Source organism: Erpetoichthys calabaricus, chromosome 1, assembly GCF_900747795.2.
Source record: "Erpetoichthys calabaricus chromosome 1, fErpCal1.3, whole genome shotgun sequence".
Classification (NCBI taxonomy): domain Eukaryota; kingdom Metazoa; phylum Chordata; class Cladistia; order Polypteriformes; family Polypteridae; genus Erpetoichthys; species Erpetoichthys calabaricus.
Genome location: NC_041394.2, coordinates 243,213,644 through 243,234,420, shown reverse-complemented (window position 1 = coordinate 243,234,420; position 20,777 = coordinate 243,213,644). Strand labels below are relative to the sequence as shown.

Sequence of the window (20,777 nt, the reverse complement as noted above, 5' to 3'; positions counted from 1 at the left end):
TGAGATTTAGTTAATAAATTTAAGTACAGGGTGTCCCAAAAGTCACTATACATTTTTAATAAATTCCTAAAAATTACACAAAAAACTGAGTTTAATAATATTTCTAGCATCAACAAAGGAGTCGTTGCAGTTTTATTTGCTAGGCTTGCCATCACATTCCAATGCCTTGAAGACTAGTTGTATACCTCCACATGAGCAACTTTCAGCCACCTTCGGGTACAAGCCTCTCCGATGTTTTGCAGCATCTCTTCCCCAACCTCGCTGCAGGCCATGCGAAATTCTTTCCTCAAGCTGTGACAGGTTTACTGGGGGCTTAGTTGCACACACCTTGCTTTTGATATAGCTCCACAAAAAAAGTCACAAGGTGTAAGGTCAGGGGAGCATGGAGCCCATTCGAGGGGACCCCTTCGACCAATCCATTGGTTAGGAAACTTGCTGTTCAGGAAATCTCTGACTAACCTGGGGAGGGGCTCCGTCTTTTTGAAAAAAGACATTAGCAAGGTCACTTCTTGCCTGAAGTTGTGGCACAGCAAACTCCTGCAGCATCCATCCATCCATTATCCAAGCTGCTATATCCTAACTACAAGGTCACGGGGGCCCAGCCAACACAGGGCGCAAGGCAGGAAACAAACCCTGGGCAGGGCGCCAGCCCACCACAGGGCGCGCACACACACACCCACACACCAAGCACACACTAGGGACAATTTAGAATCACCAATGCATCTTACCTGCATGTCTTTGGACTGTGGGAGGAAACCGGAGCACCCGGAGGAAACCCACGCAGACACGGGAAGTGAACCTGGGTCTCCTAACTTCGAGGCAGCAGCACTACCCACTGCGCCACTGTGCCGCCCCTCCTGCAGCATCTCCAGGCAATTTTACTCTGTAACAGTGATCGTAATAAAAAACTGGAAGTGTATAGTGACTTTTGGGACACCTTATATTTCTAATATAAAATGTGTGTCAAACTTGGCCAAGAGCATACTGAATACTTTTTAAAAATTATTTTGTTTCTTTTTATCCCTTTTTCCAAACATCAATATCAGCTTTCAAAAAAAGAGCATCTTGTGAAAATGAAGATAACATGTAATACACTTGCAAGCACTTGGACATTACTAGTAGCATGGAGCATGCATTAAGTCAAAAGGAGAAATACTACAAAAATACATGCAAACATGATGAGATCCTAGTCAACCATGCATTAATACACTAGTGCTAAATCATAAGGGGCACCAAATTCAATGGAAACTGGTATTTTCTTAACAGTGAGTGTCTCTAGTACAAGGTAGGAACAGTCAACGAACAGGACACCAGGACTCATGCACACCTATGTTCAGTAATATTCAAATAAATTTAGAATTGCCAATCAGCCTAACCAAGAACTGTATTTTTATTTGTTTTTAAATTTTGTGAAGAAACCTGTTGAAGACGCACACACACACAAAGACCTAGGGAAAAGGTGAAATTGACTAGACTGAGGTGTGAATTCTAGTTCATGGGGCTGTCATCCACCACTGCTGTCTCATAACATAATTTTATTATTATTATTATTATAGTAGTTTTGTTACCTTATTAACAGATTTTCATTTATTGCTAAGTGAATATTTAAGTGCAATGTAGTCAGAAGATGGTTCATGCCAATTAAATATTAGTTACTTATTAAATTATCAATGACATCTTTACAAAAGACCTTCAAGAATAACTTCAAGCCAACAACGGTTGAAAAGATGTAAATAGTCTAAATGACTAAATGTTTTTTTCAAGGGACCTTTCCTTTGTGGAGTATATCACCTCAGTAAGTAAGAAGTAAGTAGAAAGTGAGAATTTCATTGTCCTAAGAACATGTAACAATAAAATTGGCTTGAATTGACTATGAAAAGGGAAGTGAAATTTATTCCAGTCATTATAAACCAGTAAGCCTGTCCACTGTAAAATAATGGAACCGATAGTGGCAAGTTTAAAGAAATGGTTATACAAATGTAATGATCTAAACTCCAGCTAATTTATTTATTTTTTCTCAATTGGCCATTTTTATGGTCAGAAAATAATATACAAAGAATATTTGAATGAGGAAAATGACAAAGGGATAAACAGATGCATATAGAGAAGGCTACTGTATATCTAAGTTGCCTAAGCAGGCAGCAATCAGAATACCAAAAGGAGAGGCAGAGCTAAAAAAACAAAACCATATATCAAAGTCAGAAATACAAAGCCACAAGTCTAAGCTAATAATGCCAAAGCCCTCACATAACTTTGTTTTTACTTGCTAGTACCTGCTACATTTGTCTTTATAGTGAGTCTGAAAGCTTGGATGCAGAGTGCTGTATGCTGCTGTATTACTGTATATAGGCAGAAGGGGCTTTCACAATATGTTGCATGCATGCAGAGCAAAACTGAAAATGATACCAAAACTCAGTTTCATAATAGTAATGCATATTCAGATGTAGCAAGTAAATCAAGACTCTAAAATAAAAAGGAAGGCAGAAGAATATTTAATAAAGATCAAAACTGGTTAAACCTTTTAAATTCAATTTTGTGTAGACACTGTATGTACAGAGTGCAAGAAGATTAATTATAATCCATAACTCTTCAGGCAATATGCAGATGTAATTAAAATTCTGATAAGTTGCTAATTGGTTCAGACATGGTAAGATATAACACCACAATGTAATTCAGTTTTGTAATTGTGATACAAAAAATGCATCACAGCGCTAAAAGTTATGCAGTGAAGAGCAACTTGATTCATCTCTGGATCAGAAGTTATACCACGCTCCCAGAAGCTAAAGGAAATCGGTCTATTCAGTTTTTAAATATTTTGTACATAAAAAAGAAATGCAGCACTTGTTGCGCTAAAATGCAACAATTGCTGAGACAACAATAAAGAAAAGAGAATAATAGAAAAACAAAACTGTACAACAATAAAAACACTATGAAAACAATACAAAGTATGAGCATTAACAGTTGCTTTGCAGTTCTTCAGTGTATTGTGTGAGTACCTCTTGCTGCAACCACTGCTTGACAGACCTCATGCACAGAGCTAACAAGCCTCTGAATCTACAGTAGTATAATATTCCTGCATCAGAACAACCTGGATGTTGCAATCTAGGGCACCCCAAAGGTACTCTTTTATGATCAGCAAAAAGGGCAGGTCAAGGGAGCATATCCACAGCAACTGTCGTTCCTCATCACTTTTGTCACCACTGTAGCTAGGTATATGATCTACCATAGTCCTGCTACAGGTTCAGAAATCTAAGAGGTGGGAGCAGAGGTCTGCTGACAGGTTACCTTGCTCTAAGTTCAGCAGTATGGAGCATGTCGCTTTCTATACTATTATTATACAGGCATTGTGTTTGCCTGTGGCTTTAGTGGCCGTGATGGCGGCAGATCTGAATCTAACTGATGGATCAGACTCATGTATCAGTACTGCTCTGGTGTGGTCACTTGAGGGCATCTGGATCTTGGGTGGTCCTCTGTCTTGCCAGTATCCAAAAACCTTTGCTGCGTTCAGAAAACAATAGAACAACTTAATTCGTAATATCTCGTAACACTGCTACATGACATGTTAAAGGTCATCTCCATTGCTTCTGATGTCATTTTAGAATGCACAGAAATGCAAAATTAAGTGTGGCCTTTTCTTGCTGTTACTTAAGCTTTGAATTAGGATCTTTTTAAAAGCTACCCTGATCAGGTATTGCTGTACTTGCACCTTTCTGTGGGAATGTGCAGTTTATGCATTTTTGTTTGGTAAGTTGTAGTTCTTCACTGCAGAAGATGTTTTTTTGGTTAGAAGTCAGTCATTTTTAACCCGCTTAATCCTGAACAGGGTTGTAGGGGGTACTTGAGCCTATCTCACCTAGCAAGGCAAGAATAAACCCTGGACAGGGTGCCAGTCCATCCCAGGGTGAACACACACACACACACACACACACCAACCCCAGCCACACATTAGGGATAGAAGTTCTATGACAAGGTTAGATTTTTTCTGAAAGTACACAAGCTGTAACTATAGTTTTCTCATTCCAGAAAATGCGTTTTTCCTTCAGTATATAAAAAACTATTTCTCATAGTTCTACAAAGCATTGACAACATAATTAATTAAGCTAAACAGAACAATTGTCAAATGCACTATAGGAAACTGAAGAAAGGAGCATGCCGAACAAAAACTAATACCCATTTATTTACAAAGAGAATAGTTGTAGCTAGAAAAAAGCCCAGTCATGTAATTGAAATGGACATTCTATTTAATAAACATTTAGCTGAGATACTAGCACAGATTATTTATTGAAAAATCATATAAGCTAGATGAACTGAATGGTTGTGGGTAAGTTTATTCATATTCTCATGAGTTTAGCTTGCACATCTTGCAAAGAGAGCAACATTACAGCCACATAGCATATAGTTATATTAAATTAACTAGCTGTGGACTGTTGGGAACACTCTCAGAATCAGCCTGGACCCAAACTTATACTTTAGCCTTTTTGAATTTAAAAAGGAGTTTATTTTAATGTATTTAACTGAACGATACAGGGTATTAGAGATAATCAGGTACAAAATTATAAGGAAGAATAAATAACCTGTAGCCACTCTGGGCCTAAGTATACATGGTTTTTACCAGATCTGAAATGCAAGTGCTTGAAGTGTTTTCCCACCAACATGGTACTTTATGTTTCTTCTTCCTCATTTTTTTGTCTTCTCTCCTTCTTCTGGCCCCTCTCTTTTTTGCAAACATTAAAACTCCCATTTCCAAGCACTTTTGAGTAATGCTCTGAAGCTTCCAGGGAAGGCTCATAAGTTACGTCTTTGCCCTAGAATAGCTTTTGGAACTCTTGAAGCATCCCTGCTAGAACTCCCTCCAGTGGCCCCAGGTGCCAGTATAATGCTGCATTATGTGGTCCCCCGTAGGCTTCCATTCTATCTCTACATCTGGGGAGAGATTACCTTCAAGGCACTATCCATTATATTGCTGAATAATGCCCCTTGTTAATTGTTGGATTTTATCACTGACCATGCTGAGCAATCTGTATAATTGTAAGTTAACAAAATGAAACAGTATTTTCTTTCATTAGATGTAAATCAAATTAAGTCATGAATAATAAACACATTTTTGGGGTAAATAACTTGTTCAGATCAACTGTCTCTTTTGAATTAACATTTAATACATTTCTAGTTGTATTTCGGATTTTCAGATGAGGTGGCTCGAGCATCTGATCAGGATGCCTCCAGGACGCCTCCCTGGTGAGGTGTTCCGGGCACTTCTAACCGGGAGGAGGCCCCGGGGAAGACCCAGGACACGCTGGAGGGACTATGTCTCTCGGCTGGCCTGGGAACGCCTTGGGATTCTCCCAAAAGAGCTAGAAGAAGTTACCGGGGAGAGGGAAGTCTGGGCATCTCTGCTCAAGCTGCTGCACCTGCCACCAGATCTCGGATAAGCGGAAGAGGATGGATGGATGGATGTTTTTTTGGGGGGTTTTTTTGCAGCATGAGGAAGTATCAAAAGAAAACTGATTCAGATGTGCCATTTAAGTACCAGATCTACATAGACAGTGACAGGGCTTGGATTCAAACTTGGATTTGGATTTTTGCTTTGTCCTAGAGGTGGTTTCAAGGAAAATAGTGCATATTGTCACAAGTGCAAGGCTAACTGACTCGGAATAAAAAATCAACATATTGAAGTAATAAGTGATTCATGCAAATCGGTTATGGTTTATTTTGGCTGCTGTGATTTCCATTTTAGTAACTACAAGATTCAGTATATAAACTTAAGATCATAGGCTTATTTTTGGAATTTGGAATGGCATAACTGGGAAATTGGACAATCAAACCCCAAACAGTACAAATTGGACCAGGAATTGGAAGAAACTTTTCAGTAGTGTCGCTTTAGGCAACTGATGCCATGAAGATTTTATTGAATAATTTTTTTCGGAAAAAGTTCACGATAACCAGCTGAGGATTACAGGAATGAAAAAATGTTTGGAACAAACAAAAAAAAGATACATTTAAGATTAACTGCCAAGTAGAAAATGAGTGCAGTAAAGATCTCATCTACTAAATTGTACCTGGAAATGCTTACATTACATGATACTATAAGCCAGAAAAATGTCCTGCTTTTTTAAAGTGATTCTTTTTCTGACATTGCCTTGTTCTTGGAGGAATCATGGGGATCTGATGCCAGCAACATAGGACACAAGTCCATCTCAAGGTATACACACACAAGTCAAACTTAACTTTTACAAGTTTGGGAGCACATTGAAGTACATATAGACCACCAATGAAATACAAGAGAATGTGCACACTTCATACAGGTTGTAAGAGACGGCTGGCAGCTCAAACAGGACCCTCAAGAAGTGGAAGGATGGAGGAAGGCAGCCTGTTTAGGGCACTGCTTCCCCCAGAATGCTAGATGGCAGCTCCCCTGGATTACAGCGGTGCCCCGGATTTCCACAGGGCACTATGGGACTTGGAGTTCTTTATCTCAGCCCTGTTTGGTACCGTGGGTGCCATCAGAGGGTACTGTAAAAATAGATGAGCCATGTGGCATGGGGATTTCGCCTAACCCAGAAGTGCTTACAGATCACGTGAACAAAAGCACTGCCAGGTTGGACACTATAAAAGGACTTGCCAACCTCACAGTGAGGAGCCAGAGTTAGGAGGTGGAGGACAAAGCTTGCAAGGAGGAGTGGAGAAGAAGAAGAGAGAGAAAGAAGAAAGAACTGCGTGTCATATTATTTGGTGTTTTTTTATTGTGCTGTGAAGTGGGGAGCAACAGAAACGCTTCCCCACTGAAGAATAAAACGTGCTATGTTGAACTTGTGTCTCAGCCTGTCTGTGTCGGGATTTGGGAAGTGGTACGCCCCTGGTGGTCCAGAAGATATTAAATTGTATGGAGGTTAAATCCAGATTCCTGGAGCTCTCAGGCGGCATTGAAAACCTTTTTGTCCAAAACTAATTAGATGAAAATAAATTGAAGAAATTGTCATTATTAAGTGACACTTGCAATGCTGTAGAGGCCAAAATATTGGAAAAAAAGATAAAAATAATGAAAAAGCATTATCTTCTAAATGCACAGACAAATTAATCAAATTTATCATTTATCAAACCTTTTAGAAAGAATGGTCTTTTATTTGCTTTGTCTTTGGGAAATATTCGTAAATTATTAGTTAAATTATTTTCTGAACTTGATTATTCCGAAACAAAGTCAAATGGACAAGATTACTTACCTTTACTCAAAAACATTTTCACATTTGTTTTGGTGAATGGCCTGTTATTTGTATTGCATAAAAAATTGCACAGTTCAGTTGACAGTGGCATGACATTACCTGTTGTCATAGTTGTTCAATGACACGTATAAATAAGCTTCATGTTCCATCCAGAATTATTTATATATTACCAACCCATCCAGTCTGCGCTATGCACCAGCCTCTACGGGTCTCTGCTGCTCGTGTTGTGAAGAGGGGGGCTGAACGCACCCCAAGGAGACGTGGTCGCTCCTCCCAAACCCCCTCTTAAACAGTGATACAATGGGAAACAAATGCAGTTTTTTTTTACCTCCTCTTTGCTCGATTAACTGCTGGCTTGCTGTTGCTGCCATGCCGCGTGATCTGCATCTCCCCGCTGCACTTCAAACATTTAAAAGCCTGTACAGCAGCTGTCCTTTTGTCTCACTGCCTTGTCTCTTCTCCCCCAGACATCCTCTGCTCCTGTGGTGGACCCCTGTGAAGAGGAAGATTCTCTGTTTTTTTAATTGAGAGACAGAACTGTCCCCTCCAACTACACACGGAGCTCGATTCACTCCTGAAAGAGACTTTTTTTGAAGTGTATGAATAATGTTTCTGTCTCTAAAATCTCCTGTGAATCTGTGCAACCCTGTGACCCAAGCGTGACAGCGTAAGTGGATTTCACTTTCACTAAGCAACAAATTTTTAATTCTCTTCATTGGGAAGAAACACTACTTTTCCCTGATGGCAACATGAATTAGACGATCTACAAGTCTCCGAGTTAAAGTTTAAATCTGAACAATGTATTCAATCTCTTTTCGCTGTTGCGTTATTTCACTGAGTAAGAATTTCTGTTTGTTTGCGCTAATGCCATCTTTACTATCATTTTTTTGAGACTTTCAAATTTTAGTACTTTCATTATCTCTAAACTGCTCTGCATGTGTATTGCGTCCACGTTTTTGAATTCTTTACGACGTTCTACTTTGTCATCTACTCTTTGTCTTTTATTTCCAGCCTCGGGTGTGGTTAAATCTCTTGGCACAAAGTCTTGTCTCATGGGACATGAAAGTGTCTCTCTGAGAAAGTCATGTCTCGTCTCTCCTCCCAAGATTTTTTTTATTATAATAGAGAGATAATAAAATACATAATAATAAGTTTGTGTAGTATTTGGTGTTTTTCCTCTTTCCATTGCAATTGTTTATAGTTCTGGCACTGAGTGAATAGAATCACAGGAGTTTTTCTCAGAAGGGCACTACTATTGTTAAATATATTTTTAACAATTTATGTGATCTGTGCTTTCATATAGTGCTCTTTTGTATTCCATAACTTTAATAGGGGACTGTTTTTTTAATATGCTTTTTTGTTGTTCTTGATTATATTTATAGTTACATTTTTGCAAATGTGAACTGTGCTTGTTTGTTGTGTTACACTCAAGAGAAAATTTGTTAAAACTTAGTTTAAATTACTAATGGGTTATCACTTCATAAATATGAAAGCTGTATAATGAATGCTGTGTTTTATGCTTTTTGTACTTAGTACATATTATTTTCTTCTAGTAACAATGCATGAAGAAGAGTTTCTGAAAGCTGTGAAAATTTGGCCTAATGAGAAGATTGTACAAGTTTATTACAATCATCAAGTAAATATTAACTATTGTGACAAGGTATATAAACTTTACCTTTTTAAGTGAGCTGTCATTTTATAGTGCTGTGTATGTTTAATTATTTGATATTGTATTTTCTGATTTTGTTTAATTACTTTTTTCAGTATGGTAACACAGCCCTGCATTATGCTGCCATCATGAAGAAGCTGAATGTGGTTTGCTTCTTAACGAGAGTTGGCGGAGATACGCTGAGCACTAATATGGTAAATTCCCTAAAGCTAGATACTAAAAGTATCTTACCTTCCATCAAACCATTCTTTTCTTAAATCATTAGGGTTCGAGATGGATTATTACATTAAATTAATTAAATGAAGAAACAAACAAATGAAGAAACAAAGTATTTGTTCAATTATTCAACAACTTTTAGGCATTGGTCGAAGACCTGGAAACATTTGGTGTCAAAAATGTGCAAAAACAGAGGAAATGAATAGTGGACAAATACTAATTATGCCAATGTATGTTGAAAAAAAGAAAATAGTTTAGAGAATTGTAACAAAAATGTTGTAAAAAGTAGTAAGAAGCCTCACTGATTACAGTATCATTGCCTGAATCCCAACAGTAAACATTATGGCATATGATTGCTGATATAGTACAATTGTAATCAGAGTTTTACAGCTTAAAAATGGATCTTTATATATTGCCTGTATTATGTAATAATAAATAAAATACTTTTACTAGTACAAGCTAAAATACTTTATTATGTGATAATCCTTGCAACCAAAATCTAGGTTTACAAGTACAAATATAGCTAAAAATTAGCCGATTATTGATTATATTTCATGGACACTACATTTACACTATCTTTTCCTTTTTGAGCAATAAAGGGAAAGTAAAATCCCCAGCTATTGAATTGATATTTGAATTGTGAAGGGAGCACAAAAAAGAGAATAACATTCTGAATTGTATGTATGATAGAACACTACAAGAGAAAATGAAAAAAACACTAAAATTAAATGTAAAATTGAGTTTTATATACATTTTTGCAATGCATCTTGAAAATAAGAATATACTCAACTCTGCTGTGCAGATTGTATTGTGCTGTTGTGCCTGTATGGTGTTATAATGTACATGCATTTTCTTTCAATAGAATGGGCTAACACCTTTTCATTTTGCGGCCTATGGAGGGAGTCAGAAGGTGTTATCTTACCTTCTACAAAGAAACCAAGAAGCTTTAAATTACCAGGCTGATAAGGTACAAGTGTTCCCTAGACCCATTAAAAACATTACATCAATATTGCATTGCCAGCAGGTGTTGCTGTTACACTAGAAAAATGTTAAACTCATGAAAGCAATAAGAATAATAATATTTTTCATTTATGTCCTGGTGTTTTTATAACTCTCTAGTGCTGCTAGTAATCATGTTTTCATTATCTGATTTATTTTATTTACTTTGGATTAACAAAAGGGGTAATCAAAAAGATTTCAGCCTGACTTATTAAAAGAAACAGCAGTCAAATCAAACTAGCTTGTATTTCAGCATAATCCTCGTGAACACTGATGCACAAAGTTTTTCTGTGCTAGTCAGATTTAATGATTTAGCATGAGATTTTCCTTGGCACATTGGATATGGTTATGTTTAATTTCAGGAGTCAACATTTTGGGTTTAGCTGTTTGTGAATAGTAGATTTAAGTGATTCTTAACAAATCCCAATAGTGTCTGCTAGCTCACACGTGGTTAATCTTCGATTGTCCATTATAATTCATTTGATGGGGACAGCATTTATTTTTTTATTGTCAGTGTCAAATGCCATTGAACTTTTGCCAGGATGAAATTATATAGCAGAAAATTTTGACTATGGCATATGAAGTGGACAGTTGTTGGCAAGAAAGTTAGTACCATTAAGTTAGTATCGTAAAGTTAGTTAACTATTATCCACAAATGCTAGAAACGTGTAATTCACATATTTCAGCACACAGGAGCTCATCTTTAACCACTTGAAAAACCACCACTATCGAATACCTCTTTCAGGTTTAGACTCAAAACTCATTTATTCAGTACTTTTTAAAAGTATTAAGAAAATTATTTTTAGTTTATTTTAGATAGTTATGTGGATAGTATGTGTGTATTTGTAGAATATCACAAATAGACATTATTAAAATAAAAAGCAACAAAAATGTCTCATATTTTCAAAACAAGTCAATATTTTTCTCTCCGCAAAACAAAAGTAATTCCTTCTTATGCTGCTATATAATTTTTTTCAAGCTATCTTGCAGTTCATTCATTCAAGTCTCTTGTGTGATTTTCTCTAACCGAGTTTTTGATTATGACTACTTTTTATTCTTTTCCTTGTTTGCTTAGCTATTTACATTTCGCAACCCCCCTAATTATTTATGGTTAAATCGTATCACTAACATGCCTCATTCTGGTAATCACTACCCGTTTCCTTAGGAGGCATTAGCTCTCCGGAAATGTGTTCTTTTGAAATTGCGGCATGTTAAGTAACCGAAAAATATAGAAATATGATATAAAAGGCGATATCCCTCCCATAGTGATTACAGCAGTACAAAAATCACATGAGAAAAAAGGATATACAGTAATCCCTCCTCCATCGCGGGGGTTGCATTCCAGAGCCACCCGCGAAATAAGAAAATCCGCGAAGTAGAAACCATATGTTTATATGGTTATTTTTATATTGTCATGCTTGGGTCACAGATTTGCGCAGAAACACAGGAGGTTGTAGAGAGACAGGAACGTTATTCAAACACTGCAAACAAACATTTGTCTCTTTTTCAAAAGTTTAAACTGTGCTCCATGACAAGACAGAGATCACAGTTCCGTCTCACAATTAAAAGAAGGCAAACATATCTTCCTTTTCAAAGGAGTGCGTGTCAGGAGCACAGAATGTCACATAGATAGAGAAAACAATCTCTAGCAAACAAATCAATAGGTCTGTTTGGCTTTTAAGTATGCGAAGCACCGCGGCACAAAGCTGTTGAAGGCAGCCGCTCACACCCCCTCCGTCAGGAGCAGACAAAGAGAGAGAGAGAGAGAGAGAGAGAGACAGAGTTTGTTTTTCAAGCAAAAATCAATACGTGCCCTTCGAGCTTTTAAGTATGCGAAGCACCGTGCAGCATGTCATTTCAGGAAGCAGCTGCACAAAAGATTGCAACGTGAAGATAATCTTTCAGCATTTTTAGACGAGCGTCCCTATCGTCTAGGTGTGCGAACAGCCCCCCTGCTCACACCCCCCTACGTCAGCGCAAGAGAGAGAGAGAGAGAAAGTAAGTTGGGTAGCTTCTCAGCCATCTGCCAATAGCGTCCCTTGTATGAAATCAACTGGGCAAACCAACTGAGGAAGCATGTACCAGAAATTAAAAGACCCATTGTCCTCAGAAACCCGCGAAGCAGCGAAAAATCAGCGATATATATTTAAATATGCTTACATATAAAATCCGCGATGGAGTGAAGCCGTGAAAGGCGAAGCGCGATATAGCGAGGGATTACTGTACTTTAGCTTTCTTTACTGACAATTTTACGCGATATTACAGACGGGAAGCTTATGACAGACTCTGTCAAGGTTGGAGTCTCGATCTACGCAATCTGCCATCTTTTGTCACCACGCTGAAAGGATTTTCCGGACGGAGGACATAATCTTCCGTCCGATAGCTTCAAAGTGCATTGGCAGTAGGTCCATCCTTATATACTGGTTGCTCCACATGCAGGCTCGCTTTCTGGTCTCCAAACAAGGACAGGAAAGGACTCAAACCCCACCTTCAAAAAATACAGGAATAGCACAATGCCTACATGCAGTTCTCATTCTCCCAACAAGGAAAGAAGATTTGTGCTGACAGAGGACAGAAGTATACTATTCTGTCTTTTAGGCTGACTATACAATCCTCCAGTTGTCTTTGGCTATCTAGTCCTGTGCTTGGCTTGGCAATTCTAAATGCTGAGCCCCTGCGTACCATACTTGGTCTGCCTGTATGAATGAATCCATAACAGTGTGCACAGAGACAGTGACATTAAACTTAATATTATAACAAACATATATAACACTACCTCATTAAATTTAATTGGATTTTCTATTTTAAAATTGCATGAAGCCTTCTTACAAAATACCAATTTATTATTATTATTTTTTTTTTAGAAAACACCATAAATTCCTGTTACGTGTTATGTCGTTGTTATATAGTATTTTCACAAGTAAATAAAATTTTTCTTATCATATAACCAGCATGACCCAGCAGCCCATTTCTGTCTTCTTTAAAGGTTTTTTCTGGGTCTTTACTTTGCTCAGTGCAATGTCTCATGAATGAACAAATTGTTGTTAACCATTTTGCTGGTGACGTCATTGATGCCACTTTGACTTCCCATTGTTGTGGTGCTGCATGTTTTCAGGGCAAGCTTATATGCATGCACAAGGTGCCATTAAACTTCATGGCAAACATATAAGATTGGATTGAGAATTGTTTAACATGTGTTGTTTTTTATTTCAAAATAAACACACATTATTAAACAAAACTTTGTGTTTTGTTCAATAAAAAATAATTGTCTGGTTTATTGATTTATTAACTTCATGCCTGGTTAATGACTCATGACTTGAATTGTCCTTTAGCTTATTTGCTTCCTAGAGAAAATGAGCCTGCCTGCATGGCTGACTGCACTTTTGGATTTCTCTTAAAACAAAGAATGCTATTTTTCTTTCTTCCTTTCTTATCCGTTAAAAAAGCTTCTCAGTGTATTATGTTATAAATGTTATCTAATATCTGATGTGCATATAAGTCATTAAGTCATAATTACAGATAAAGGAAGTCTGATTAAATTAATAAGACAGTTCATATTATACAGTGCCATATCTTCATTGAATATATATATTATATCAATATATATAGTTATGGAATATTAAAGATTATGAATGTAAAAGTATGTAAACCCTTAGATTTAGTAACCATTGGAATCTCCCTTTGCAGAAGTTACCTCAGTCAAGCACTTACATAACTCTTGATCAAACCTGTACCTCATTATGTTGGCATTTTAGCTAATTCCACTTCAAAGAGCAGTTTGAGTTCATTTATATTTATGAAATGGCTTGCGTCTGACCACACAAAGTATTTTAGTAAGTTGAGGTCAGGATTCAGATTTCAGCATTGTAAATTGCATCATTCTAATCTGTTATTGATTTACTCCTGTATTTGGCATTTTTGATCAAAGACAGCTGTCCTCATATTCTCTTGCAGAATTTGCTGATATACCCTGTGTCAGAAGAACGACCAAAAGACATCGAGAAGGTTTGGGGCAGCCACCCATTTAATCCATTACGGCTGCAAAAGCGATCAAAATTGGCATACATGTTCACACCACCGAGTCCAAAACAGAACTGACTTCCAGGTAGCAAGATGGCAGCTTTAAAGGCCAGTAGCGGAAGTGATGTCATCCCGACCGGAACCAGAAGTGACGTCAGTGGCTGCCCCAGAGCCGGGTGGGATTTCCCTAGAATGGTCTGCAAAAGATTGAGAGGGAAGATTAGTGTAGGGCCATCCACTGTAAAGGGGCATGGTCCGTGACTAGAGTAAACTCCCGACCCAAGAGGTAGTATCTCAACTGTGTGATCGCCCACTTTATCGCAAGAGCCTCCCTCTCCACTGCCGCGTATCTGGTCTCCCGATCCAACAGTTTCCGGCTCAGAAACATGATGGGGTGTTCAGCACCATCGACACTTTGGCTCAGCACTGCCCCTAGGCCTGTGTCCGAAGCGTCCGTCTGGAGAATAAAAGGCTGTGAAAAATCAGGCGCCTTTAACACGGGTGCCGACGTCAGGGCCCTTTTTAAGTCACTGAAGGCTGCCTCAGTCATATCAGTCCATACCACAGTGTTAGGAGCCCTCTTCTTTGTCAAATTAGTCAAGGGCACGGCTCTCTCTGAAAAACGTGGTACAAACCGGCGGTAATACCCCGCTAATCCGAGAAATGCCTGGACTTGCCGCTTGGTTCGCGGACGAGGCCATGTCAAAATGGCTTGTATTTTAGAGCACTGTGGCTTCACCGTACCACGACCCACCAGGTAGCCCAAATACTTGGCTTCCTCCAATCCAAAGAAACATTTCTTTGGGTTGATACGAAGACCGGCTTCTCCCAATGTCCGTAACACGGCTCCAACCTGCTGTAGGTGTTCCTTCCAGGTGCTGGAATAGATGACGATGTCATCCAGGTAGGCAGCACTATACGTGTTATGGGGGCGGAGCACTTTGTCCACCAGACGCTGGAAAGTTGCAGGAGCCCCATGTAACCCGAATGGAAGGACACGATACTGCCAGTGCCCACTAGGGGTGCTAAACGCGGTTTTACCCTTTGCGGAGTCCGTTAAAGGAACCTGCCAGTACCCTTTGGTCATGTCAAGTGTGGTCAAGTATTCTGCCTGTCCAAGCCTCTCAAGGAGGTCGTCCACTCGAGGCATGGGATAAGCATCAAATAGTGAGACCTGATTAAGTTGACGGAAGTCATTGCAAAACCTCCAACTTCCGTCGGGCTTAGGATCCAAGACAATTGGGCTGGACCAGGGACTATGACTCTCCTCTATGACTCCTAGATCCAGCATGCGCTTGATTTCCAGTTCCACTTCTGCTTTCTTTGCCTCGGGAAGACGGTACGGGCGTTCTCGGACTATGACCCCGGGTTCAGTCACTATGTCATGGGCAACCAGAGAAGTCCTTCCGGGGATTTCGTCAACCACCTCCGGGACGGACGAAATAACTATCTCTAGCTCCCGCCTCTGTCGGTTATTTAAATTAGACCCGAAGTTAAGGGTATTACTTTGAGCAAAAAGGGAGCGGTGCTGGCCGGAGGTGGGATCAGGGTCCCGTTCCTTCCACGGTTTCAGCAGGTTCACGTGATATATCCGCTCTCTCGGTCGACGATTGGGTTGTTTCACCAAATAGTCGACGAGCCCTTTCCGCTCTTTAACTTCGTATGGCCCTTGCCAGTGGGCAAGTAGCTTAGAGTGGGAGGTGGGAACCAATACCATGACTCGATCCCCCGGCTGGAACTCCCGGAGTGTCGTGCCACGGTCATAGTAGTGGGCCTGTGCTGATTGCGCCTCTTGCATGTGACTTTTTAATATGGGTTGAATCTTCGCAAATCTATCGCGTAACTGTGCGATATATTCCAAAATATTAATTGTGGGAAGGGCCTCTCCTTCCCAACCTTCCTTTAGAATGTCCAATATGCCCCGGGGTTGTCGCCCATATAACAATTCAAAGGGTGAGAACCCCGTTGAGGCTTGCGGGACTTCCCGGTAGGCAAAGAGTACGAGGGGGAGGAGCTGATCCCAATTCCTCCCATCCCCGCTGACCACCTTGCGAAGCATCTGTTTGAGAGTCTGATTAAATCTCTCTACTAAACCATCGGTTTGAGGATGATACACCGCGGTTCTCAAGTGCTTTATTTTGAGTAGCTTGGCCGTTTCCTTGAACGTCTCCGAGGTAAACGGCGTCCCTTGGTCCGTAAGGACTTCTTTAGGGATTCCAACTCGCGCAAAGACCTCCATCAGTGCCCGTGCGATTGCTTTAGAATTAGCTGAGCACAATGGGACAGCTTCTGGATATTGGGTTGCATAATCCACGAGGACTAATATATATTTATGTCCTCGGGCCGAGGGTTCCAGGGGTCCCACTATGTCGACCCCTATCCTTTCAAAGGGAACATCAATTAAGGGGAGGGGAACGAGAGGAGCACGGTCCCTCCTAGGAATTTGCCGCAGCTGACATTCCGGGCACGAAACACAGAAGCGGCGAACCTCCTCGTTAATTCCCGGCCAATAAAAACAGAGCTTAATACGCTCTAAAGTTTTTTCGGTGCCCAAGTGGCCTCCTAGGAGATGGGCGTGCGCTAACTCACAAACTTGCCGCCGGAAAGTTCGTGGAATTAGCAGCAACTTCCGCACTCCCCCCTCGTGTTCACTGACCCGATATAATAAGTCATTTTCTAACACAAAGTGGGGTCCTTGTGGCATGGGCTGATTGGTGCGTTGGCCGTTGGCGAGGACTACTACATTCTTCGCAAACTTAAGGGAATCATCATTCCACTGCTCCCTTCTAAATGAGGCCGGTGTTTGTCTGAATTGAAAGCTCAGATCTGAGAGAGGGTCTGGGCTGACCTCAAGGGGCGGAGAGTCGTCCCGCTCTGGTGAGGTGCGGACTGATGACGTATTCGCCCGCGACGGGCCGGGAAGCTCTCCGTCCTCCTCGGGGTTTCCCATATCTCTCTCCACCGGCTGCGTACACGGTGTGGAGACAACCTGAGACGGTGTATTCTCATCGGTTACTAGGCCTAATTTTGAATAAGGCGAGATCAGTACTGCACCGCTTTTAATGTCAGACCAGTCCCGCCCGAGAATCACCGCACACGGTGGATTTGGATGTACAGCCACAACGAGTTTTCGTAGTATTCCTCCGTGGCAGATGAAACACCGGGCGGAGTCATAGGCGCGGACATCTCCGTGTACACAGGTAATTCTGGTCTTTGTTTTTAACCACTGTCGCGGTAGTACATATCGGCAATCAACAACAGAAATGTTGCTGCCGGAATCAAATAAGGCTTCTACCTTGTGGCCATTTACTATGACCTCACCTTTATGAGCCAAAGCCAGGGGGTTTGAAAGCGCACACAACCCATCCCTCTCTCTCCACTTACATTCCGCCTCGCCTCCGAGCGAGGACCGCACCCGTGGGATCGGGGACTCCGATGCAAACTCCGGTGTATGTCGAGAGGGCAGTGTAAGAGGGACGTAATCTCTACGGCTTCTACTTAAGGACCGTTCAGCCCTCTCAAATTGCGAGGCTGCCCTAGATGTTTCTATGAGCTCAATGAGCTTGTTTATATTTGCAAATTCTCCCCAGACCGGCTGGGCGAAATGCTCTGGCAGGCTATTTATGAACAAAAAACAGGTTATGTTTTTCACTACCTGGAAGGTGGTACATTCAGCGGGCCTTAACCAGCCGGCCACCTCTTCCCATAGAAGGTCTAGCTGTTCTTGGGTAGACCGTTCAGGGTTAAACCTCCAGTTTTTAATTTTCTTCACCTGCTGGTCTGGGGAATGTCCACCTTCCTCTGGGACCTTAGCCCCGGTGGAACGGACAGCTCTCTCCTCCGAGAGAGCATAATAAGTCCCCATCGTATCCCCCATAGAGACCAGCCCACGTCTGTGTGTCCCAACGACACTCTCCCTATTCAATTGAGGTGACCCAGAAATAGACAAAGAGAGCGGAGTCTGCACCGGTTCTTTCCGAAACCCGAGACGCACTCCCCACCTGAAAGCTCGGCCCAGGTACTCTCCCACCTGGACATGATTCAGGTCCGGTCCCGTTCTCTTCAGGGATTCCTCCATCCTGCCGACTACGCCACTGTCAGAAGAACGACCAAAAGACATCGAGAAGGTTTGGGGCAGCCATCCATTTAATCCATTACGGCTGCAAAAGCGATCAAAATTGGCATACATGTTCACACCACCGAGTCCAAAACAGAACTGACTTCCAGGTAGCAAGATGGCAGCTTTAAAGGCCAGTAGCGGAAGTGATGTCATCCCGACCGGAACCAGAAGTGACGTCAGTGGCTGCCCCAGAGCCGGGTGGGATTTCCCTAGAATGGTCTGCAAAAGATCGAGAGGGAAGATTAGTGCACTCCGCCCCCCCCCCTGGTCTGGCATGGAACTACCTGTATTTAAGCCCTTTAGTTGTCTCCTAAACATACGTGTGTGACACCTGTAATTCATTGTTTCCTTAGTTCACTGAGGTAGCAAAGAAGACACTCGCCATTATGCTTCTGCCAAAGACATCTGGAATGAATTTTTGTTTTAGCATGAGACATAGCCTGGTGTCCTTTTACCCAAAGTTCTTCCCTCATCTGTCTATGAAACATTGTTTTAGTAATGTTATAAAACACCAAGATGGTCAAAGTTAATACAGAAGGCAATATTTTTTAGGAGAAAGTGGTTCCCTATGTAGTAACTTAACACAATCACCTCCCTTATCCTGTGTTTCATTGTTGTGGATCCAGACATTATCAATTCCAAGCCACCCTGGAGTCTTCATGAATTCGTCAGCATTATGTGGCATGCTATTACAGCAATTATGGCAGGACGCCTGCTCCAACAATGATGATTTTCTTTCATTTCTGTATTATGTGCATTATTCTTTTCTAGTATTATGATCTTCAACAAATACCAGCAAGAGTGAAAGAGAAGGTCTACAAGATGGTAGTGAGGCCAGCTATACAGTATGTTATATGGGTTGGAGATGATGGCACTGAAAACACAAGAGACAGAGCTGGAGGTGGCAGAGTTAAAGATGTTAAGATTTGCATTGGAAATGATGCGGATGGACAGGATTAGAAATTAATACATTAGAGGGTCAGCTCAGGTTGGACGGTTGGGAGACAAAGTCAGAGATGCGAGACTGCGTTGGTTTGGACATGTGCAGAGGAGAGATGCTGAGTATATTGGGAGAAGGATGCTAAGGATAGAGCTGCCAGGCAAGAGGAAGGCCTAAGAGAAGGTTTATGGATGTGGTGAGAGAGGATATGCAGGTGATGGGTGTAACAGAACAAGATGCAGAGGACAGGAAAATATGGAAACAGATAAACCATATTGGCAACCTGAAACAGGAGCATCCCAAAGAAGAGTATTATGATCCTCTCCACATCTTTAACCAGACTGTCTTTAATGTTATTTAAACATAATTAAATTTCATATCTCATTTTAACAGCTATTCTATCAAGAATCTAAAAATGGGAGCCTGCTATCTCCTTTACATAAGTGGAACTACTTGTAGGCCTATTAGTGACACTAGGATGGGACTTAAAACCCTTCAGAGTTTGTAAGTGACTTTGTTCAGGAAGAGATGTCTGTTATAAACAATGACTGCAACAGGTATTGAGATAATGGTAGTTGTGGAATACTTAATGCTGATTGTGTGTGCTAAGCATAGTATCTAGTAGACTGGACCTGCCGAGTGAAGTTAGAACAGTAGACTTACCGTATATTTTGCACCATAAGACGCACCTGACCATTAGACGCACCTAGGTTTAGAGGAGGAAAACAAGAAAAAAAATATTCTGAACCAAATGGTGTACTAATATGTTTAATAAAATATAGCAGAATAATATTTCAACCATGTAAATTCAACAGCGGTATTAAGAAACATCATCACTGTCATTAACAAATAAGGAGAGACTTTAAGGTTCAAGCACTCTTCTAGTTTTATGGAAACCCCAAGAACTCCTCATCGCTAGTGTCAGAATTTATGAAGCTCAATTGCTCACAATCACTTTGCAGGAGCACATACCTATCATCACGCGGCATAACCTGTCCAAAGCCACCAGGGGACAAAGCACGTTTGGACCAATGCTCCCTGAAGTTATATCGCCAGTCTAGTCCCATCTATATTTGTAATGCCACAAAGCTCTTCATCTCGTGTTTTGTTGTGGGTTTCCAGTTTGAAAAACGAGAATGCGGTGCAAGCACAGCCCTCGATTCAAAAAATTGCTCTGCATACCTGTTTGTCTCGTCTGACAGTAGCTGAAAGGCAGCTTCAGGAAAGAATAGCCTGAAATAGTCCAGCAGCTGATAATCTGTCGAGTCCAACAGCAAGCCATACTGTCTTGTGAAGTCCAGTAGCCAGTTTGGCTCCCAAGGATCAATGTCTAGGTATTACTCCCACACGAACCTTGCCATAGGTGCATCGGCTGCACGAATATGCTCAGCTGGCCAGTTCCTTGCTCTCTTGTTCGATCTCCTGATCACTCTCAACAAAATCAGATTCTGAAAAATCAGAGTTCGACTCAGTGATAATGCACAAAACATCGTCTGCTGAGTATTTTGTTTTCTGCACTCGCTTCGCTCCCTCGTGAGATGTCGATGCCATCTTGCCTTTGCTTACATTTGTTTACATTTCGCAACTCACGCACAC

The 20,777-nt window shown here is 40.8% G+C and overlaps 1 protein-coding gene across 2 annotated transcripts in view; it reads left to right on the top strand.

Annotated features, from left to right (window-relative positions):
- Window positions 1–20,777, top strand: part of LOC114660526 (death-associated protein kinase 1-like) — a 108,129-nt gene that overhangs the window by 19,305 nt on the left and 68,047 nt on the right. The window contains exons 2-5 of one of the 2 annotated variants that reach the window (XM_051931212.1): window positions 7,685–7,884; window positions 8,771–8,877; window positions 8,982–9,080; window positions 9,965–10,069. In XM_051931212.1, the coding sequence (XP_051787172.1) occupies window positions 8,776–8,877; window positions 8,982–9,080; window positions 9,965–10,069 (306 nt within the window). In that variant the 5' untranslated portion in view covers window positions 7,685–7,884; window positions 8,771–8,775. The remainder of the gene's footprint in view (window positions 1–7,684; window positions 7,885–8,770; window positions 8,878–8,981; window positions 9,081–9,964; window positions 10,070–20,777) is intronic. The other variant, XM_051931216.1, reaches the window with a different exon arrangement.